The 17,644-nt window shown below is 45.3% G+C and overlaps 1 protein-coding gene across 2 annotated transcripts in view; it reads right to left on the minus strand.

Annotated features, from left to right (window-relative positions):
* Nucleotides 1-17,085, minus strand: part of ARFGEF3 (ARFGEF family member 3) — a 164,073-nt gene extending 146,988 nt beyond the window's left edge. For both annotated transcript variants that reach the window (XM_083176610.1, XM_083176608.1), the window contains exon 1: nucleotides 16,554-17,085. In XM_083176610.1, coding sequence (XP_083032736.1) covers nucleotides 16,554-16,638 — 85 coding nt within the window. In that variant the 5' untranslated portion in view covers nucleotides 16,639-17,085. The remainder of the gene's footprint in view (nucleotides 1-16,553) is intronic.
* Between the last annotated feature and the right edge of the window lie 559 nt (nucleotides 17,086-17,644).

Here is a 17,644-nt window from a genome sequence, read left to right on the forward strand (position 1 = left end):
CTTCCTCCACCTTATAAGTAATGGGAGCTGCACATTTAGGTGAACAGTATATGGGACTGCTGTAGGGTCAGAGAACGTATACACCTATCTAGTTCTCATTGATGAGCATACAGAACAGATTGCATGCTCTGTATGCGTCGCTGAATGCACAGGTATCGCGGCTGAGGAATGCAGGGCGGGCTGCATGCTGTGTATGGAGCGTTAGAGGCAGCAGTGTCGTGCTGGCTTCCTCTGCCCAAATAAGGGCTGTGAGAACCACAAGCTCGGTCATATCAACAGTCACTTAACAATAAATCACATTGGACATACAAATTATAATTGTGTAAGTGTACCACCCTGCTCGCACACCACTAGCCGGCATATGCTTCACAGAGTAGCATTTCAGAGTAGTGAAACGCGTCAGGTGTTTACCCCCTCAAGACTCCAGGATTGACTTTCATTCACCAAAGAGCTGCTCCTATATTCTATCTTGCTTACTGCCATTTTGGGGAACCCCAACAAGACCCCCCTGTGGCCCCCCACTGGACACTCAACCTCTGGATACACCCAGGTGAACTTGATAGAGGACGATTACATCCTTTGCAATTGCATTGCTCACCATACCATCCTCTAGTGGCCATTGAGGGCGCCACATCACCAGAGGACTCTGGGCACCATCTGAGGGTCTGTGCACATCTGTCCCCCCACAGATTCCTCCAGCTACACCAGATTGGGATACCGTAAAAATAGAGAGGATATGAGATCTTTCTCAAGACCTAATTTACCATCTACAAGCAGTCGCATCAATATCAGCAGCCTTGGTAAAGTGCAGTTACCTTCAATCGAACTGCGGAATATAAAAGCTGTTGGCTTCATCAACCATCTTGCGAGTGAGGTTTACCCATTTTTAAAGTATTAAGTGTAATTTGTTTTGTATGTGTATACTTATTAATTGAGTGATATCACTTTCATTTTTAATTTAAAAATAACTTTTTATTGATCAATTGGTTCCTTTTGATTCATTCTAGTCCCAGTGCTGCTTCTTTGTGTTTTTTTCTCTGTGATTGCCTTATAGGGATTGACTACCCCTATACCCCAGCAGCTGCTCTGTGGTAAACAGCTCATACCATAGGCGCCCCTATTTATTCTCCAGTAGAATATATTCTTTCTTTCTACACATCAGAACAATGTCCAATTGTCTTGATAGTCCATGCAAGACTTGCCTACACACTACACCAGGCATGTCCAAACTGTGGCCCTCCAGCTGTTGTGAAACAACACATCCCAGAATGCCTTGCCATATTTTTGGCATTCCCGAATAGCAAAACTGTGGCAGTCATGATGAGATTTGTAGTTTCAGAACAGCTGGATGACCATAGTTTGGCCATGCCTGCACTACATGATTAAATTAATGGCGGAACAATACCTTGTTCCATTCTTCATTGCACTAAATGGCCAGACATCTATTATTATTTATTTATTAAAAATACCGTCTGACTGGCCAAGCAGCACGGATGACCAGAAGATGATGCATGGGACCCATGGAAGCACGCAATTGGGTGCACACTAGACAATGTAGACAATTTTGTTACAAAACAGCATACTGTCCGGCTATTACCCTAGTATTTACCCCGCCTTGGCAGTGCACTGCTGTAGGCTCTCTACAGAGCTAATCAATAAGGCTGCATAATACACACCACAGGTTCTCAGACTTGGTCCTCAGGACAGCACACAGGGGCAGATTTATTTAGCTCTGTGAAATGATAAAGTGTCTTTTTTATCACCGGACAATCAGCTCCTAACTGTGAAGTTACAGACTTGGTTTGGAAAATGATAGGTAGGAGATGATTGGCCGGTGATATAAACCAGACACTTCATCACTTCACTGAGCTTAATAAATCTACCCCACAGTGCATGTTATGCAAGTATCCTCCTCTATCACAAGTGAAATAATTAGCTCCACCTGTGAATCTTTTAAAATGTGTCAGTAATGAGTGCATCTGCCGGGTAACTTGGAAAACGAAAACTGTGTGGGGAATCCCAAGGTTGGAGTTTGAGAACTATTGATATACACTATCCAGTGCATAAATAGACCTATATTGAAGTGGGAAATAGGACTCCGGGTCATAAACTCTTAACACAAGAATTGTTCTTTGCTAAAATCTTCACCCACGCAGCACTAATAAATGGCAATATGCATGCGGTGATGGGCGGGATGCACCAAATACAAAATGTGATGCTTGATGCATACACAAGTAGCTAATTTTATTTACTTTACTGTTGTCTGCAAATAATATAAAACTAACACAAGTTTAACTAATGACCAATCCACTAGTCTCATGTTAGTTAGTGACTCGTGCAGTTTGAGAGAACAACCCCAGCAGTTCTGGAAATCATTTTCTTCCCTAACCTAACCACACCAGTTAGAAGGGGCAAAGCAGCATTATGTTTCCAGCATGGGCTGTGTAGACTCAAGGCTCTGCCCAATCAGCACAGTTATTAGACGCCAATAGTGCGCTTCATATAGGAAATTCTTCTGGGTCGTAAATTTTAGAACAGATATAATGGGGGAAATTTACTAAAGGAGTTTTGTAAAAAATTAGGTGTATTTGTATCCAGAAATACACTTATTTTTGACATTTACTATCACGAAAATACAGCAATTCGTATTCGTATTGATGTGCTATCAATACGAATACGAATTGCCGTATTTTCGGAATAGTAAATGTCAAAAATAAGTGTATTTCTGGATACAAATACACCTATTTTTTTACAAATTTCCTTTAGTAAATTTGCCCCTATGATATTCTCTAAAACTAGTCCATTAAGTATACTCCTGTTAAAAATAAAATATTAAATTGGGGCTTCAAACATACCATAATATTAAGGTGTAATTAATAATTAGTTCATTGCTTTTTGGTTGTAAGCCATTTTATAAGCAAAAAGAAATCATTTAAAAATTATTGCCACTTATTACCTTGTGGTTCTCTCCATATGTAAGTTCTGGGATACTTGTGGTAAAGGGCTGTGCTAGCAAGGAGTATCAAGAACCATTTGTGAAAGATGTTTGCATAGAAATAGCCAGAGGGAGCAGACTGTCTTAAAGGAGCTGTCAAGGGCTCTATAGGTAAGAAGTCACATAACATCAGCTTTATAAATACCATGTATGCACAGCACCTACATTATCAAATGGGGACTTAAAAAGGATGTAACAGAGACAAACATAAGTCTTTCGGCAACTACAACACTGGTGTAAAGTCATGTTGCTGTTTACTAACCCATAATACTGTATTATACTCCCACAAAAAAAAAAAAAAAAAAAAAAAAATATATAATATATAATATATAATATATAATATATATATATATATATATATATATATATATATATATATATATATCCAGGAGTACTTCGGTATGAAAGCACTAAGGCGGCACCACGGAGTTTTGAAGTAGATAAAGAAGTTTATTTAACGTTTCGGGGAACGTCAGTCCCCGTCGTCAGAACAACAGACGTGTTGTTCTGATGACGGGGACTGACGTTCCCCGAAACGTTAAATAAACTTCTTTATCTGCTTCAAAACTCCGTGGTGCCGCCTTAGTGCTTTCATACCGAAGTACTCCTGGATATATATATATATATATATGTTCTGACGACGGGGACTGACGTTCCCCGAAACGTTAAATAAACTTCTTTATCTACTTCAAAACTCCGTGGTGCCGCCTTAGTGCTTTCATACCGAAGTACTCCTGGTTATATATATATATATATATATATATATATATATATATATATATATATATATATATATATTTTTTTTTTTTTATTACAAATACTGCACTTTCTTCCTGCTCTTTGGTTAGTATGCATAACAAGTACCCCACAGTATCTCAATAATGTTAATACTGCTTTATATTATTGTGCGAATACAATATTAATATTACAATATTAATCAGATAATAAGAGAGAAGTCCAAGAAGAGGAACAGAGTGTTGTGTCCCTCCTGGAGAGGGTCATGTTGGGAGGTATGCAATAGTCAACATATTATTCCTATTACAATATACATAACTTCCATTATGGGGGATGCAGTTACGATCCCGGCGGTCGGGATCCCGGCGTTCAGAATCCCGACGCCGGAATCCCGACCGCCGAAATGCCGACACTTTCTCCCTCCTGGGGTGTCCACGACACCCCTGGAGGGAGAATAAATTAGTGTGCCCGCTGTGTGACGAGCGCAGCGAGCCCGCAAGGGGGGGCGATCCACGTCCCCCCCTTGTCGGCATTTCGGCTGTTGGGATTCCGGCGTCGGGATTCTGAACGCCAGGATTCAATACTGAATCCCATTATTGTGCCTTAATGGAACTCAAGCCAGCAAATCAATTCCCCGTCTAAAGGTGCCCATACACATTGCGATAAACAGCATACAATGCAACGCGTTATCGGTCGGATTGCATCGCATCGCACGTGTGCATTTTGCATGCGATACGATCCGCAGGCAGTACAAAAAGTATGTACAGCACATACTATTTGTACTGTGCGATGCGATGCCTTATGGAGTGCGAATCAAACCACCAGACATTGCACGTTGTTTATCGCAACGTGTATGGGCACCTTTATGTATAGTTGCCTAGCCTCCTGCATTCTGCAGGAGACTGCCTGAAATAGCAGCAATCTCCCTCAATAGTCTAGCAATCGCCCTCATGTCACCTAGCCCACATTACACTGTTAAATATAGGGAAGGGGAAGGAATGGGAGATATATACATTTACATTGAATCATCAGCACCATACCAAGTATAGCAACTCTTACTAACTGCTTTGGGGCTCATTTACATTTGGATATAAGTAATTTTAAAAGATTCCTCTCAGATGTAGCAGTACAAACCCACGCTTCTAGGTGCCACGTTCACAATCTCTTTTCACAATCTCTCCATATATATGGAACTAGACACGCCCCCTCAATGGGGCGATGTGCAACATTCTATCTACTAACAAATATAATCTCCCTGAAACTATTTTTAAAAGTAGGAAAGTACGGTCTTATACATTATGATTATGGGGGGGGGGTGGTACTATAACATCCTCCCCCACACATCGCCGGCATTCGCATTGTTAATAATCGCATATGCACTAACATATGTGATTATTAATGCAAAGGACAGCTCTTGCGTTAAGAGCTGTCCTTTGCATTGTGACCGGCGATGTGCAGCGGGTCCCCCTCCCTCCCTGGACCCTTACTCGGCTGCTGCTGTGTGGCCAGGGCTCCGCCTCCTCCTCCCTGCACCAGGAAGAGGTGCAGGGAGGAGAAGGTCACTGGTCCATGCAGCACAGCAGGAGGCTGCCCGGACACAGGTGATGGGGGGCGGCGGGGATCAAGATGGGGAAGTCCATAGGCTTCTATGGGGTTACGCCACCTAGAACTGGTGTAACCCCGCAGCGAAGCCCCGGCGGTGGGGCTTTGCTGCATATGAATATACGGTAAAAACCCAGAAACCTGGGTTTTTACAGCACTTTTTGTTTGGTGCATATCGTCCTATATCTTCCAAACCCTTTGTAAAAAGTTGGCTGCATTTTACGCTTCAACTTTTCATTTTCGCTTTCTTGGTCATATTCCACATTAGATTCCATCCACAAGCCACATCTTTATTATGCCAGGCACAGTGGGTATCACTGCAACTAGCTTTAAGATTTGATTCTCTCTAATGGTGTGTACACACTTGTACAATGTGCATGAGATTTTGACTATATAGTCAAAATCTCATCTGGATCTCATGCAGATCGCACAGGTTTTAATCCTTGCGATCAGAGCCGGCCTTAGGCATAGGCAAACTAGGCAATTGCCTAGCGCATTTGGAATGCCTAGGGGCACCAGCAGCTTCTGCTGATTAAAATAATATGCAGCATGCCTATATTCTGTGTGTGAGTGAGGCTGTATCTGCATATGAAATAGTGTATTCATGGAAATCACTGTAACATAGCATTCTTTATGCAGGTACAGCCACAGTCGCACACAGAATATATTCATGCCACATATAATTTTAATCATCGGAAGCTCCTTGTGTGTCCTGGTCACATAATGCAAATAAGACGAATTTTCAGCAAAAAAGGCACCCAACACTAGCAGAACTGGCCAGGAGCTGCATGGCCTATTGAGGCAAGATGTATGAGGAAACATCTGTATCCAAGCAGAGGCAGTGGTCACAGTGTTAGCGGCTGTGTGAGTGCTGTCTGCGGGTGGGTTGGTTTTGCAATAGTGTTCGGCATATGTGTAAGGGGCATTATGTGTGTCATGTGTATAAGGGCATTAATAATGTGCAACAAATGTGTAATGGGCATTATGTGTGTCATTATGTGTATGAAGGGCATTAATAAAGGTTGGCATAATGTGTAAGGGCTATTATGTTTATAAGGACATTGATAATGTGTGTCGTGTAAGAGTACAGAGAGAAAGGGGAAGGGGGTACAAATTACCCAGGCCAAAGTCTGATGAAAGGGCCCAGTGGAGGCCCTGGGCCCCCTCCCCTTAAGTGACAGCAGCAGCTGCAGATCTTCTCCTCTGCCCAGCACACACTGCTTTGTGCTGCGTTGCAGTGTGGCCATGGAGGTGTTTAAAATACAATATTTTCTCAGGATTTTTTCCTAAGGGTATAATGTGAGGAGTAATGTACATAAGGTAAAGTGGTACTATTGTGTGATTAACGTGAATAAGGGACACCATTGCATGATATAATGTGAATAAAGTTGCACTACTGTGTGCCGTAATTTGAATTGGGGGTACTATTGTGTGGCCATACCCCTTCCCAGCAAGAACACACCCCTGTTTGGGCTGCGCACCGAATGTGTGCACGGTTTCTATTTAAAATATTGCGGTTAGGAGCACCAAAATGATGACTGCTATGATGAGGGTTGATGGTGCTGGGAAAGAGGAGCAGTGTCAGAGGCGGAACTAGTGGCGGTGCTAGGAGGCACCAGCCCAAATCTTGCCTAGGGCATCATTTAGGCTAGGGCCGGCTCTGCTTGCGATCCTGATGCGAGCTCCCATATCGCAGCCAGAAAGTCTTGGCTGCATAGACTATATAGTGCAGATCTGCACTATATAGTCTAAATTGTATGCAGATAGTCTAAATCAGTCATGTCCAACCTGCGGCCCTCCAGCTGTTGTGAAACTACAAGTCCTATCATGCCTTGCCATAGTTTTAGCATACCCTAATAGCAAAACTGTGGCAAGGCATGATGGGACTTGTAGTTTCACAACAACAGAGGGCCGCAGGTTGGACATGCCTGGTCTAAATTGTATATATTGTATGCAGATAGTCTAAATTGTAATATAGGGCAGTATTCAATGAGAAAAATTCTCCGTGTTTTATGGAGAATTTTTGCTTTTTTCGCCTTGGACGGAGCATTTTGCTCTCCAAAAGTGAACCACCCTATTCAATGTGAAATATTCGCCGTCTTTCTAAGTGATTTTCGCCGTCTCTCTCCGTGTAGAAATTCTCCATATTTTGATGGAGAGCTGGAATGTGAACTTTTAAACTAAAAGGTTTTTTTTTTTTAATTTTGGTGTAAAAAAAAATCAGGTTTTTTTTTTCTGTGAAGGGGCATGTTATTTTTATTCATGTGCTTATAGCACATGAATATATATTTAATTTAAAAAAAAAAAGATTTTTTTTTTTTTTTACACAGTGCAGCCAGCAGGGGGCCGGAGCGCTCGAGCCGCTCATTAGATATTCATATATTCACTGCACCCGATCGTTAATATGCACGATCGGGTGCAGTGAATACTGGGTCCCCCGCTGGCTATAGGGGGGGGGCAGCCTGTGCTGCCTGGGTCCCGGGGAGCCCTCCTCCTCTCCACATTCCTCTGGAGCAGCCAGGGAGACTTTAATCTCTCTGGCTGCTTCCGTCCCCCGGCTCCCTGAAAGCTCCCTGCCGCCGACGCTCGTCCGCTGCAGGGGTTAAGACTCGCCGCGAGTGGCGGCGAGTCTTAAATACATTGAATAGTGGGAGCAGGAGGCTCCGGAACATGGAGAGTGCATGGCGAGAGAAAAAATCTCTCGCCATGCACAGAGAATTTTTTTCATTGAATACTGCCCATAGTCATGATTGTACAAGTGTGTACACACCATAATGCTTTATCTGTTTGTATTTTCTCTCCATGTTTGCAAGAATCTTCTCTGAGTGCCCTAGTTTCCTCCCACATTCCAAAAAATACTGCTACATTGATTGGTCGATTACATAAATTGGCCTTACAGGGTAAACTTTATTCAATTTAGCCTGTACGCTCCAATTAGGCACAAATTTATGTGAATGATTTCATAGGCTAGCACAGTGGTTCCAAATGGTGTGCCGTGGCTCCCTGGGGTGCCTCGGGACACTTGCAGAGGTGCCCTGGGTTAGTGTTCCAGGACCAATTCAAATTATTTATGGTTAATTATGTACGGGCAAAACCAGTCCTGGTGGCTGCCAATAATAAATTGTGTACAAACAGAAGCAAGTCATGTCCTTTACCACATAATTAACCCAAGGAATCGCATATAAACCCAATCTAATTTAAAAAAAAAAAAAAATTGGCCCAGGGGTGCCGTGAAAAAATTATGATACTCTAGGGGGCAGTGATTCAAAAAATATTGGGAACCACTGGGCTAGCAACTCAACATGCCCAAAATGGCTGCCTCTCCCTCTGCAATACAGTACAGGGCTCTCAGTCATATTAAGGAAAATGCACTATATAAATAATAGGTACTTGTTTCCTAGAAGGGCGCCCATCGCGGGCATCGCATGTACATCGCATGCCATTATAATGGCATGCGATGCGACCGATGCGATGGCCACGATTTTACATAGAAATGCATGGTAAAATGTAAATCGTGTCGGTCGCATCGCATGCGGCCAAAAAATCGCATGCGATGCGACCGACGCAATTACCGATTTTACATAGGGAACAATGTTAAATGGCCCAATTGACCCGATTTTACATAGGGAACAATGTTAAATGGCCCACAGACCCCAAATAGCCACCCTGAAGTGTGAAATGGCCCCCCAATTGTTAACGCCACCCCACGATCAACGTCAACCCGAAGCGTGGCGAGCGCAGTGAGCCCGCGAGGGGCGGCGGTACGCGTCCTCCGACCTTTTCATACCCCCACTATCCACGTCGGCGTGGAGTTGAGAATAGAAAGTGTGGCGAGCGTAGCGAGTCACCGAGCCCGAAGCGTGGCGAGCGCAGAGAGCCCCGCAAGGGGACGCGGAATACGAGCCCGAAGCGTGGCAAGCGCAGCGAGCCCCGCGAAGGGACGCGGAATACATGTTAAATAATCCGTGTCCGCTCGCCACGCTTCGGGAGCGTGTTCCGCGTCCGCTCGCCACGCTTCGGGCTCGCTGCGCTCGCCACACTTTCTATTCTCAACTCCACGCCGACGTGGATAGTGGGGGTATGAAAAGGTCGGAGGACGCGTACTGCTGCGCTCGCCACGCTTCGGGTTGACGTTGATCGTGGGGTGGCGTTAACAATTGGGGGGGCCATTTCACACTTCAGGGTGGGTATTTGGGGTCTGTGGGCCATTTAACATTGTTCCCTATGTGAAATCGGTTCAATTGGGCCATTTAACATTGTTCCCTATGTAAAATCACGGTAATCGCGTCGGTCGCATCGCATGCGATTTTTTTGGCCGCATTCGATGCGACCGACGCGATCAAAATCGTGGGCGCCCTTCTAGGAAACAAGTACCAAATAATACAATATTATTATGTTACAACAATAGCTCATTGTCATTGCCACAATAAAAATAATAACCACGGCCCTGAAGGCCTTATGGCATATGCATCAATCATTGTATTTTGGATACGATGCATCCCACCACTAATCTTATGCACACCAATGCCGCATGCATGTAATATTGCAATTAAAACTGCAATGGACAATTCTACCGATAAGAGCTGTTCTTTGTGGTGTGAGGACTTCTAGGCTTATAACCCAGGAATCGTTTGGGGCATGAACAGTCATTGGGATCCCTCTCAGGGAAGTCTGCTGTAAGAAGAATACAGCTTCCATTAGGCAACTCTATCCATAGCTGGAGTTACCTATCAGGAGCAAGTTTTCCAGATTTTGATGAACATGGAGAATGCAGCTGAACCTATGATAGAACAACGGATTATGCTTACGATAATTCCTTTTCTTCGGAATACTTCATGGCAGCCTTTACAATGGGTTAACCCCTTCTTCCTCAAGTATAGACAAGTAGATTTTTTCCTAGAATCCTCCTCCTCCTTCCTACATAAGCCAGCTCCTCCCACTCCTCCCTTAGTCTTTGACTGTCTCCGCCATAGATCCTAGGAAAAAAACCGACAAATAAAGGAGGGATAATTATGGGCTGCCATGAAGTATTCCGAAGAAAAGGAATTATCGTAAGCATAATACGTTGTTTTCTTCTTCCTACTTCATGGCAGCCTTTACAATGGGATGTACCAAAGCAGAAATTGGGAGGGAATACTATACCTTAGGCCATGGCCTGACTTAGGACCTTTCCACCGAACTGGTCCCTTGCAATGTCCAGTGCATAGTGTCTGGAAAACGTGTGAACAGATGACCAGGTTGCCACTTGACATATGTCTCTTACCGACACGTTCGCCTCTCTCGCCCATGATACTGACATTGCTCTAGCCGAGTGTGCCTTAATGATATTCGGAACTTGACGACTAACCTTTTTATATGCAAATGTAATGGTTTCCTTCAACCACCTACCAATGGGCTGTTTTGATGGTGTGAGTCCTTTCCTCGCACCCAAAGGGACAACAAATAATGAATCGGTTGACCTGAAATTCTTCGTCCTGTCCAGATATATCTTCATGGATCTGACGACATCCAACATATGAAGATTCCTTTCTCTCTCATTTGTTGGGTTTGGAAAAAAACATGGTAGGACAATTTCCTGATTAAGGTGAAAAAATTATACTATTTTCGGCAAAAACGCTGGATTTGTTCTGAGCACCAAATGATCATGAAATTTTTTAAAGTAAGGATCCTTTGCCCATAGGGCTTGAAGTTCTCCTACTCTCCTCGCTGATGTGACCGCCACCAGGAAGACAATTTTCCATGTTAGAAACTTTAATTTGCATCTATCCATAGGCTCGAATGGAGGTAACATAAGGGCATTCAACACTAAATTAAGATCCTATTGAGGAACAATTGATTTAATTCTTGGACGTAGTCTCTTAATAGCGTGACAGAACTGTCTTACTAACTCGTGATCTGCAAGTCTCATGTCCAATAGAATGCTTAGTGCAGAGATATGCACCTTTAAAGTAGCCACTGCCAAGCCTCTGTGAAAACCATCACAAAGGAATCTCAATACCTGAGGAATTCCGGCTTTCATGAAATCACATTTGTCTTTTGCCCATTCCGCAAATTTTTTCCAAATTCTATAATAAATACTTGACGACACCTTCTTCCTTGCTTGCAGGAGGATGTCAATTACTGCTGATGACAAATTCTTATTCTTCAGAATCTGCCTCTCAATTTCCAAGCCATTAAATGTAATTCCTCCGGTTCTTGATAATACACTGGTCCCTGCTTCAGGAGGTTGGGTATCAGGGGCAACATAATTGGGGATGCCACCGACATGCTCTCCACTACTGGAAACCAGGCCCATCTCGGCCAGTATAGAAGGACAATAATGATTTCTGCTTGTTCTTGTTCTCTGACTTTCTTCAATATTCTGTGGATCAATGCAAACGAAGGGAACAAGTAACCCAGACTGAAGTGCCAACTCTGTGACAGGGCATTTACTCCTGACGAACCCCAGGCTGGGTATCTTGAAAAGAATTTTGGAAGTTTCTTGTTCATGGAAGTTGCCATTAGATCTATTTCGGGTTGTCTGAATGGCTCCACTATAGCCTGGAAAACCACCTCGTCCAATTCCCATTCTCCTGGAATGATGCTGTTTCGACTTAGGAAGTCCGCTACCTGATTCTGTTTTCCTGGAACATGAAGAACTGATATCGAGAGTAAGTTGTCAATGGCCCACTCCATGATGTTCTTTACTTCTAACATTAGTGATGCACTCTTCGTACCCCCTTGATGGTTGATGTACGTTACCGTGGTAACGTTGTCTGAGAAGATACGAAGATGTGCACCTCTGATTTATTCCTGAAAGCTTTCGATTGCACGCCATACTGCTCTTAATTCTCTTAGATTGGACAAACATTCTGCTTCTTGTGGGGACCAGTTTTTGTTCAAGAAATGCGCCCCCCATCCTTTTGCGCTCGCATCTGCTGTGATGACTTTGAATTGCGGACTTAATAGTGAAGAAGTTCTTTGACTCAGGCGATTGCTTTCCCACCATAGCAGTGATTCCTTTACCGAATAAGGAATTTCTATTATTTTGTCCATGTCTAACTGACCTCTTGAGTATTTTAGAAGAGCCCACTGATACGGCCTCATTTTCCACCTTGCCCAAGGTACAATGTCGATGGCCGAAACCATCATTCCTAACAGACTTAGAGCCACTCCTAATGGGACGTATCTCCTTGAATGGACCACTTCTAATAGCTCCTGGATTTTCTCGCACCTTCTTTCGGATAATGATATTTCGAATTTTATGGTGTCTATTTTTTTCCCAGGTACTGTATACTTTGTGACGGTACTAGATGACTTTTGTCCCAATTTATGAGCCAACCGTGATCTTGCATAAACTGTATTACTTGTTCTGATGCTTTTATTGCTTCTTCTTTTGATCGGCCTGATATTAGTAAGTCGTCCAGATAGGCCCAAATCAAATCATGATGCCTTTTCTTCTGAGACATGCTATTAGGGTTACCAGAACTTTCATGAACACTCTTGGTGATGACGTCAGGCCGAACGGCAAACATGTGAATTGGAAGTGCTCCTCTCTGATACAAAATCTCAGATATTTTCGGTCTGCTTCTCGAATGGGAAAATGGAAATAGGCATCCTTTAGATCTATGGATACTAGATAGTCCTTTTGCCTTAGACACATAAGGATTGTTTTTGCCGTTTCCATATGGAATTTCTTCTTCCACATGTTTCTGTTCAGTTTTCTCAAATCTAGGATAGTTCTGAACCTTTTTTATGACGAATAAACGGGAATAGAACCCCGAACCTCTTTCTGACAGAGGGACTTTCTCGACTGCTCTCGAGTCTATCAATCCCTTTAAACTTTCCTTTAAAGCTTCTTTCTCCTCTCTGGATACTGGAAGCCTTGAAACCAGAAATTGACTCATTCTTGGTCTTGTAAGGAATTCTAAGTGATATCCTTCTTTTATTACGTTTATAACCCATTTGTCTTGAACCGACTGGGTCCATATATTTACAAATTTTTGTAATCTCCCTGCTACTGGTAGGGATTCCATGGGGGCTGGACAGTCATTGCTTCTGAAAACCTCTTCTAGTTGACTGACGAAAAAACGCTCTGGAGGTTGCTGGAGCATATCTGTCCCTATAAGGACGACCTGGTCTGTATGACCTCGCTTGCCTGAAATTCTGTCTTAAGTACAAACTCCCAAATTTTCCTCTCTTGTCCTGAGGGAGCCTCACCGACTTTCCCCCTGACATTCTTTGTGTCATAGCATCCAACTTGGTACCGAATAAAAACAAGCCTTCATAAGGTAACATCGCCAATCGATTTTTGGAATGGGAGTCTGCCACCCAGGCCCTAAGCCTAAACGCTCTTCGAGCCACAACTCCTGATGTAACAGCTTTTGCTGCATAATCAATAACATCCAACGATGCCTCACACATGTATTCGACTGCTATCTGTATACGTGTTAACATTTTTATGATTTGATCTCTAGGAGTTTTCTCCTGAAGGTCATCCTGCAATGCTCCACACCACAATCTAAGGGCTCTGGACGTTGATGCAACAGCAACTCCAGTTTTCATGGATATGGAGCTTGCTATATGCAATCTTTTGAATGCATTCTCCATTCTATTATCCATTGGGTCCATCTCCTAACGGGATAGTTGTTCTATTAGAAAGTTCAGCTACAGCTGCGTCTACCTTTGGAATGGCACACCATTTGAGGAATTCCTCATCTTGTACCGTATACATACGGTCTAACCTCTTAAATGTACCCACTCTTTTATCCGTATTGAGCCATTCTTTCGTTATAATATCCTTTACAACCTTATGCACCGGGAAACATATTTTCTTCTTTCCTCTATCTTCAAATAACACACCATATCATCCAGAATGGCAGTGTCACAATGCACTGTATGCACCTCCATGCTAGTTTAAAAACTAGTGCTATATATACTGCTGCTGCTGCCGCCGCTGCAGCGTGCAACCGACTTCCGGCTCCTTACCTAACCCACAGCCGGAAGTCATTGAAAGCGCAGTGGAAGGCAGCGTCTCTATGACGTACGCATCATCACGCCGCGTCTTGAACGCAGCGTGACCTCACTGCGCTGCGTCCGCCCGACAGAACGCCGCTTCCCATGTGCTTACGGGACGCGACTGCCTAACCTGCGGGGACGCCAGTGTACCTTCCGCCCGGCTGAACGCTCCATAGTGCTCATATTTTGCAAGGCATGGTGCACTTAAATCCATTTCCAATCCAAATTCGCAGCCTTGTGAGTCCACCAAACCCCGCTCGGCGAACGACCGCCCCCCCCCCCCCCCCTTAAAGTGCGGCTGGATGTTTTGCATAAACATCCATTCGCATGGCTCGGGTAACCAACCACATCTTTTGATGGTCACCGAATGATATTTAGCGTGCATGCATATATAAGTGACTTTTCAGATACTTACATTTGCGTGCACGCTGGCGTGGATATGGGCAGGCAGCTGACATCCGGTGATGTCAGCTACCCGCCCCCCACACCCGCGTCACTGCCTCATTACCATGGAACGTTGGGCGTTCCCATATGGTAATGGGGCAGCCCGGCGCCCCCCCACGCCGCCATGGGTGCGTGCACCCGGGGAAACGAAAGGTCGCCGTGGGTGCACGCACCATACGTCTGCACATGCGCAGATACTCACCTGCGCAGACGCGCAACATCGGTACTACGTGCGAATGCAAGCAGTCCCGATATGATCTGAATGAGGCCCAAAGTACCAGCTGTCATATTTCAAACACAGGGCCAGAGGTATTATAGCGGCCATATAACACTTCCTGCTTCGCCTCAATAAAGCAAAGCAGGTAGGGACATCGACAAGATGTATAATCATCTTGTCTGCCGAAGTGGTGTCCCCTTGAGGACACAGCGCACACTGTCTCCTTCCCTTTGGCAGGCTGTACTGGGCATCTGCGAGATCTCACTACTCATGCAAAATCACCAGCACAGCGCCAGCAGCAGGGACAGTGCTGTGGAGATAGGTTTTTGCCACCCACTCTGAAGCTGGTGAAGTGAATAGCAGCAGGGGGCGGAACGGTCAGCATTGCTGACCGTTCATACATTTGCCCTGCATATCAGCCTGCTATCATTTAGATAGCAACGGCAATATGGACAGGGGCACATAGCACCCGGTCACTTAGCACACCCGGCTCTTTCATACATGGGGGAGAAGAGGTATCAGTGCACATAACATGCACGGATACCCATACCTCCCAACAGCCCCGATTTCAGCGGGACAGTCCCGATTATCAGGGCCTGTCCCGCTGTCCCTCCCGCGGCCGGCAGTGTCCCGCGGTGAGGGGGGGGCTGCTGGCAGTCCCCCGTCGGCTGCTAAGCAGCGGGGAATAGACGCTGTGCGCATGCGCACAGCGTCTATTCCCGCAGCCAGGGGGCTGGGGGCATGCCTACAGCGTCTATTCCCGCAGCCAGGGGGCTGGGGGCATGCCTAGAGGCTCACAGAGCCTCTGGGTCATGCCCCCATAGCGTCAAAATGGGGGCGTGGCCTCACGGGAGAGCCGCAAGTATAGGCCACGCCCCTGAATTAGGCCAAGCCCCTGCGGCGCGCAGCAGCAACATCCTGTCTCCGTCACTTCGAAAGTTGGGAGGTATGGATACCCCTTCTCCACCATAATGACACTTCATACATCGCCCCTACAGCCTGTAACATGGCATTCAGGAGATAGTTGGCTGGTACTTTATCTCTCTCCAAGGCTTAGTAAATAGACCACTAATTACAAGCTGACCAGTGAATGACAAAAGAGCCGTGAACATGTTCTGGTATTATGCCAGGCCAGTCATCTTTACCCAATATCTTAAAACAGGGATAAAAGAGTATAAAGTAGCTCCACTTATGGTACACTGTATATGTTACAGGAAAAAAAATGCAGTAACCAAAATGTGCATCATTGATCAGATACTGTATAGAGAAGTTTACTGATTGAAGGAGACAAAAATGACAGGACCTGCTTTGGACCATATTCTCCGATGACCCGCTGAGCCCCTGCGTAACCGCAATAAATACACTAACAGATACAGACAAAACACATGTTCAGAGATTGGAATATACACATGAAATGCTACCCGATTATCAAGCACTAAATACATCTGACATCCGTATAAACAAGCTCTTAAAATTTGCTCATAATAGGTGAGAGGTCAAAGCTTCAGATCCACCTACAGGACCGAGGAAGGGCAGGTGCAGCACAGTAGTATCTATACTCACCAATAGCCAAGCTACAGTTATCCTTAATGGCTTTATATTTATTCCCAGTAGCCTCCTTCTGCAGTTTTCTCAGAATACCTTCCATGTTTACTGCATGTGTGAGGGAGATCTCTACCAACGTGACGGTGCTCAGCAGAGACAGCTACAGCCTGGAGGATTTAATGATCTCCCAGCCCCCTCTGGTCTCAGTGCGCAGCATCCCCGGCTCACACTGCTGCTGATGAATCATCTCACAGCTCCATAGGGGCAGCCAGCCACGGCATACAGACTACTCCTTCCCAGGCTGCTGTTGCTGATTCAGGCTGAGTGGCAGAGGGGGGCAGCAAGACGCCCGTAATGTATAGGCGGGGTAACGATGACGGAGGACGCAGGAAAGGTTTCCCTCTGATAATTATATTAGGAAATCTCCATTTCCAGCTGCTGCTTTTACAGGATGAGGTTACAAAAAAAGGCAGAAAAATATATCTGGAGTGAGGGACAGACAGAGCAGGCGAGGTGCTTCCTGCTGTGGGTGGGCTCTGCCTGCATTGGCTGCTAGGGCTAGGTGTGTGAGTGCGAGCATGCTCAGGAGCTGCTGCTGTCACCTGCTGCTCAGTCAGTGTAATGAAAGCGCTTGCCATGCAGCAGTAGCAGCAGCTCTATCATGGAAGGAGAATGTTACCATACACCTCATCCTTCACGTTCTATATTCCATACTGATCAGGGGCCCTGGCGCAATGCACCTGCTGCACCAATCAGTGGCGTAACTATAGATCCGCAGCCCCCGCGGTGGCGGCGCAGAGAAATTGGGGGCGCCGCCGGGGGGGCTGCGGGGCTATAGTTACCCGCGGTCTGCGTCTCGCCCCGCTCTCTGTCGGGACCTTCCTGACGTCACGGTCCCGGCCGGCTCCTGCTGCAATAAAAACTGACAATTAGAAAATGGCTGCCCCCATACTGCAGACAGGAAGGGACCGTGACGTCAGGAAGGTCCCGACAGAGAGCCTGGCGAGAGTTGGACGCAGACCGCAGGTAAGAAGGGGGGGCAGGTTAGGTGGGGGGCGCCGAATAAACGTGCGGCGGGGGGGGGGGGGGGGGCGATAAATAGCTAGTTA

Source organism: Crinia signifera, chromosome 3, assembly GCF_055691185.1.
Source record: "Crinia signifera chromosome 3, ASM5569118v1, whole genome shotgun sequence".
Taxonomy (NCBI): domain Eukaryota; kingdom Metazoa; phylum Chordata; class Amphibia; order Anura; family Myobatrachidae; genus Crinia; species Crinia signifera.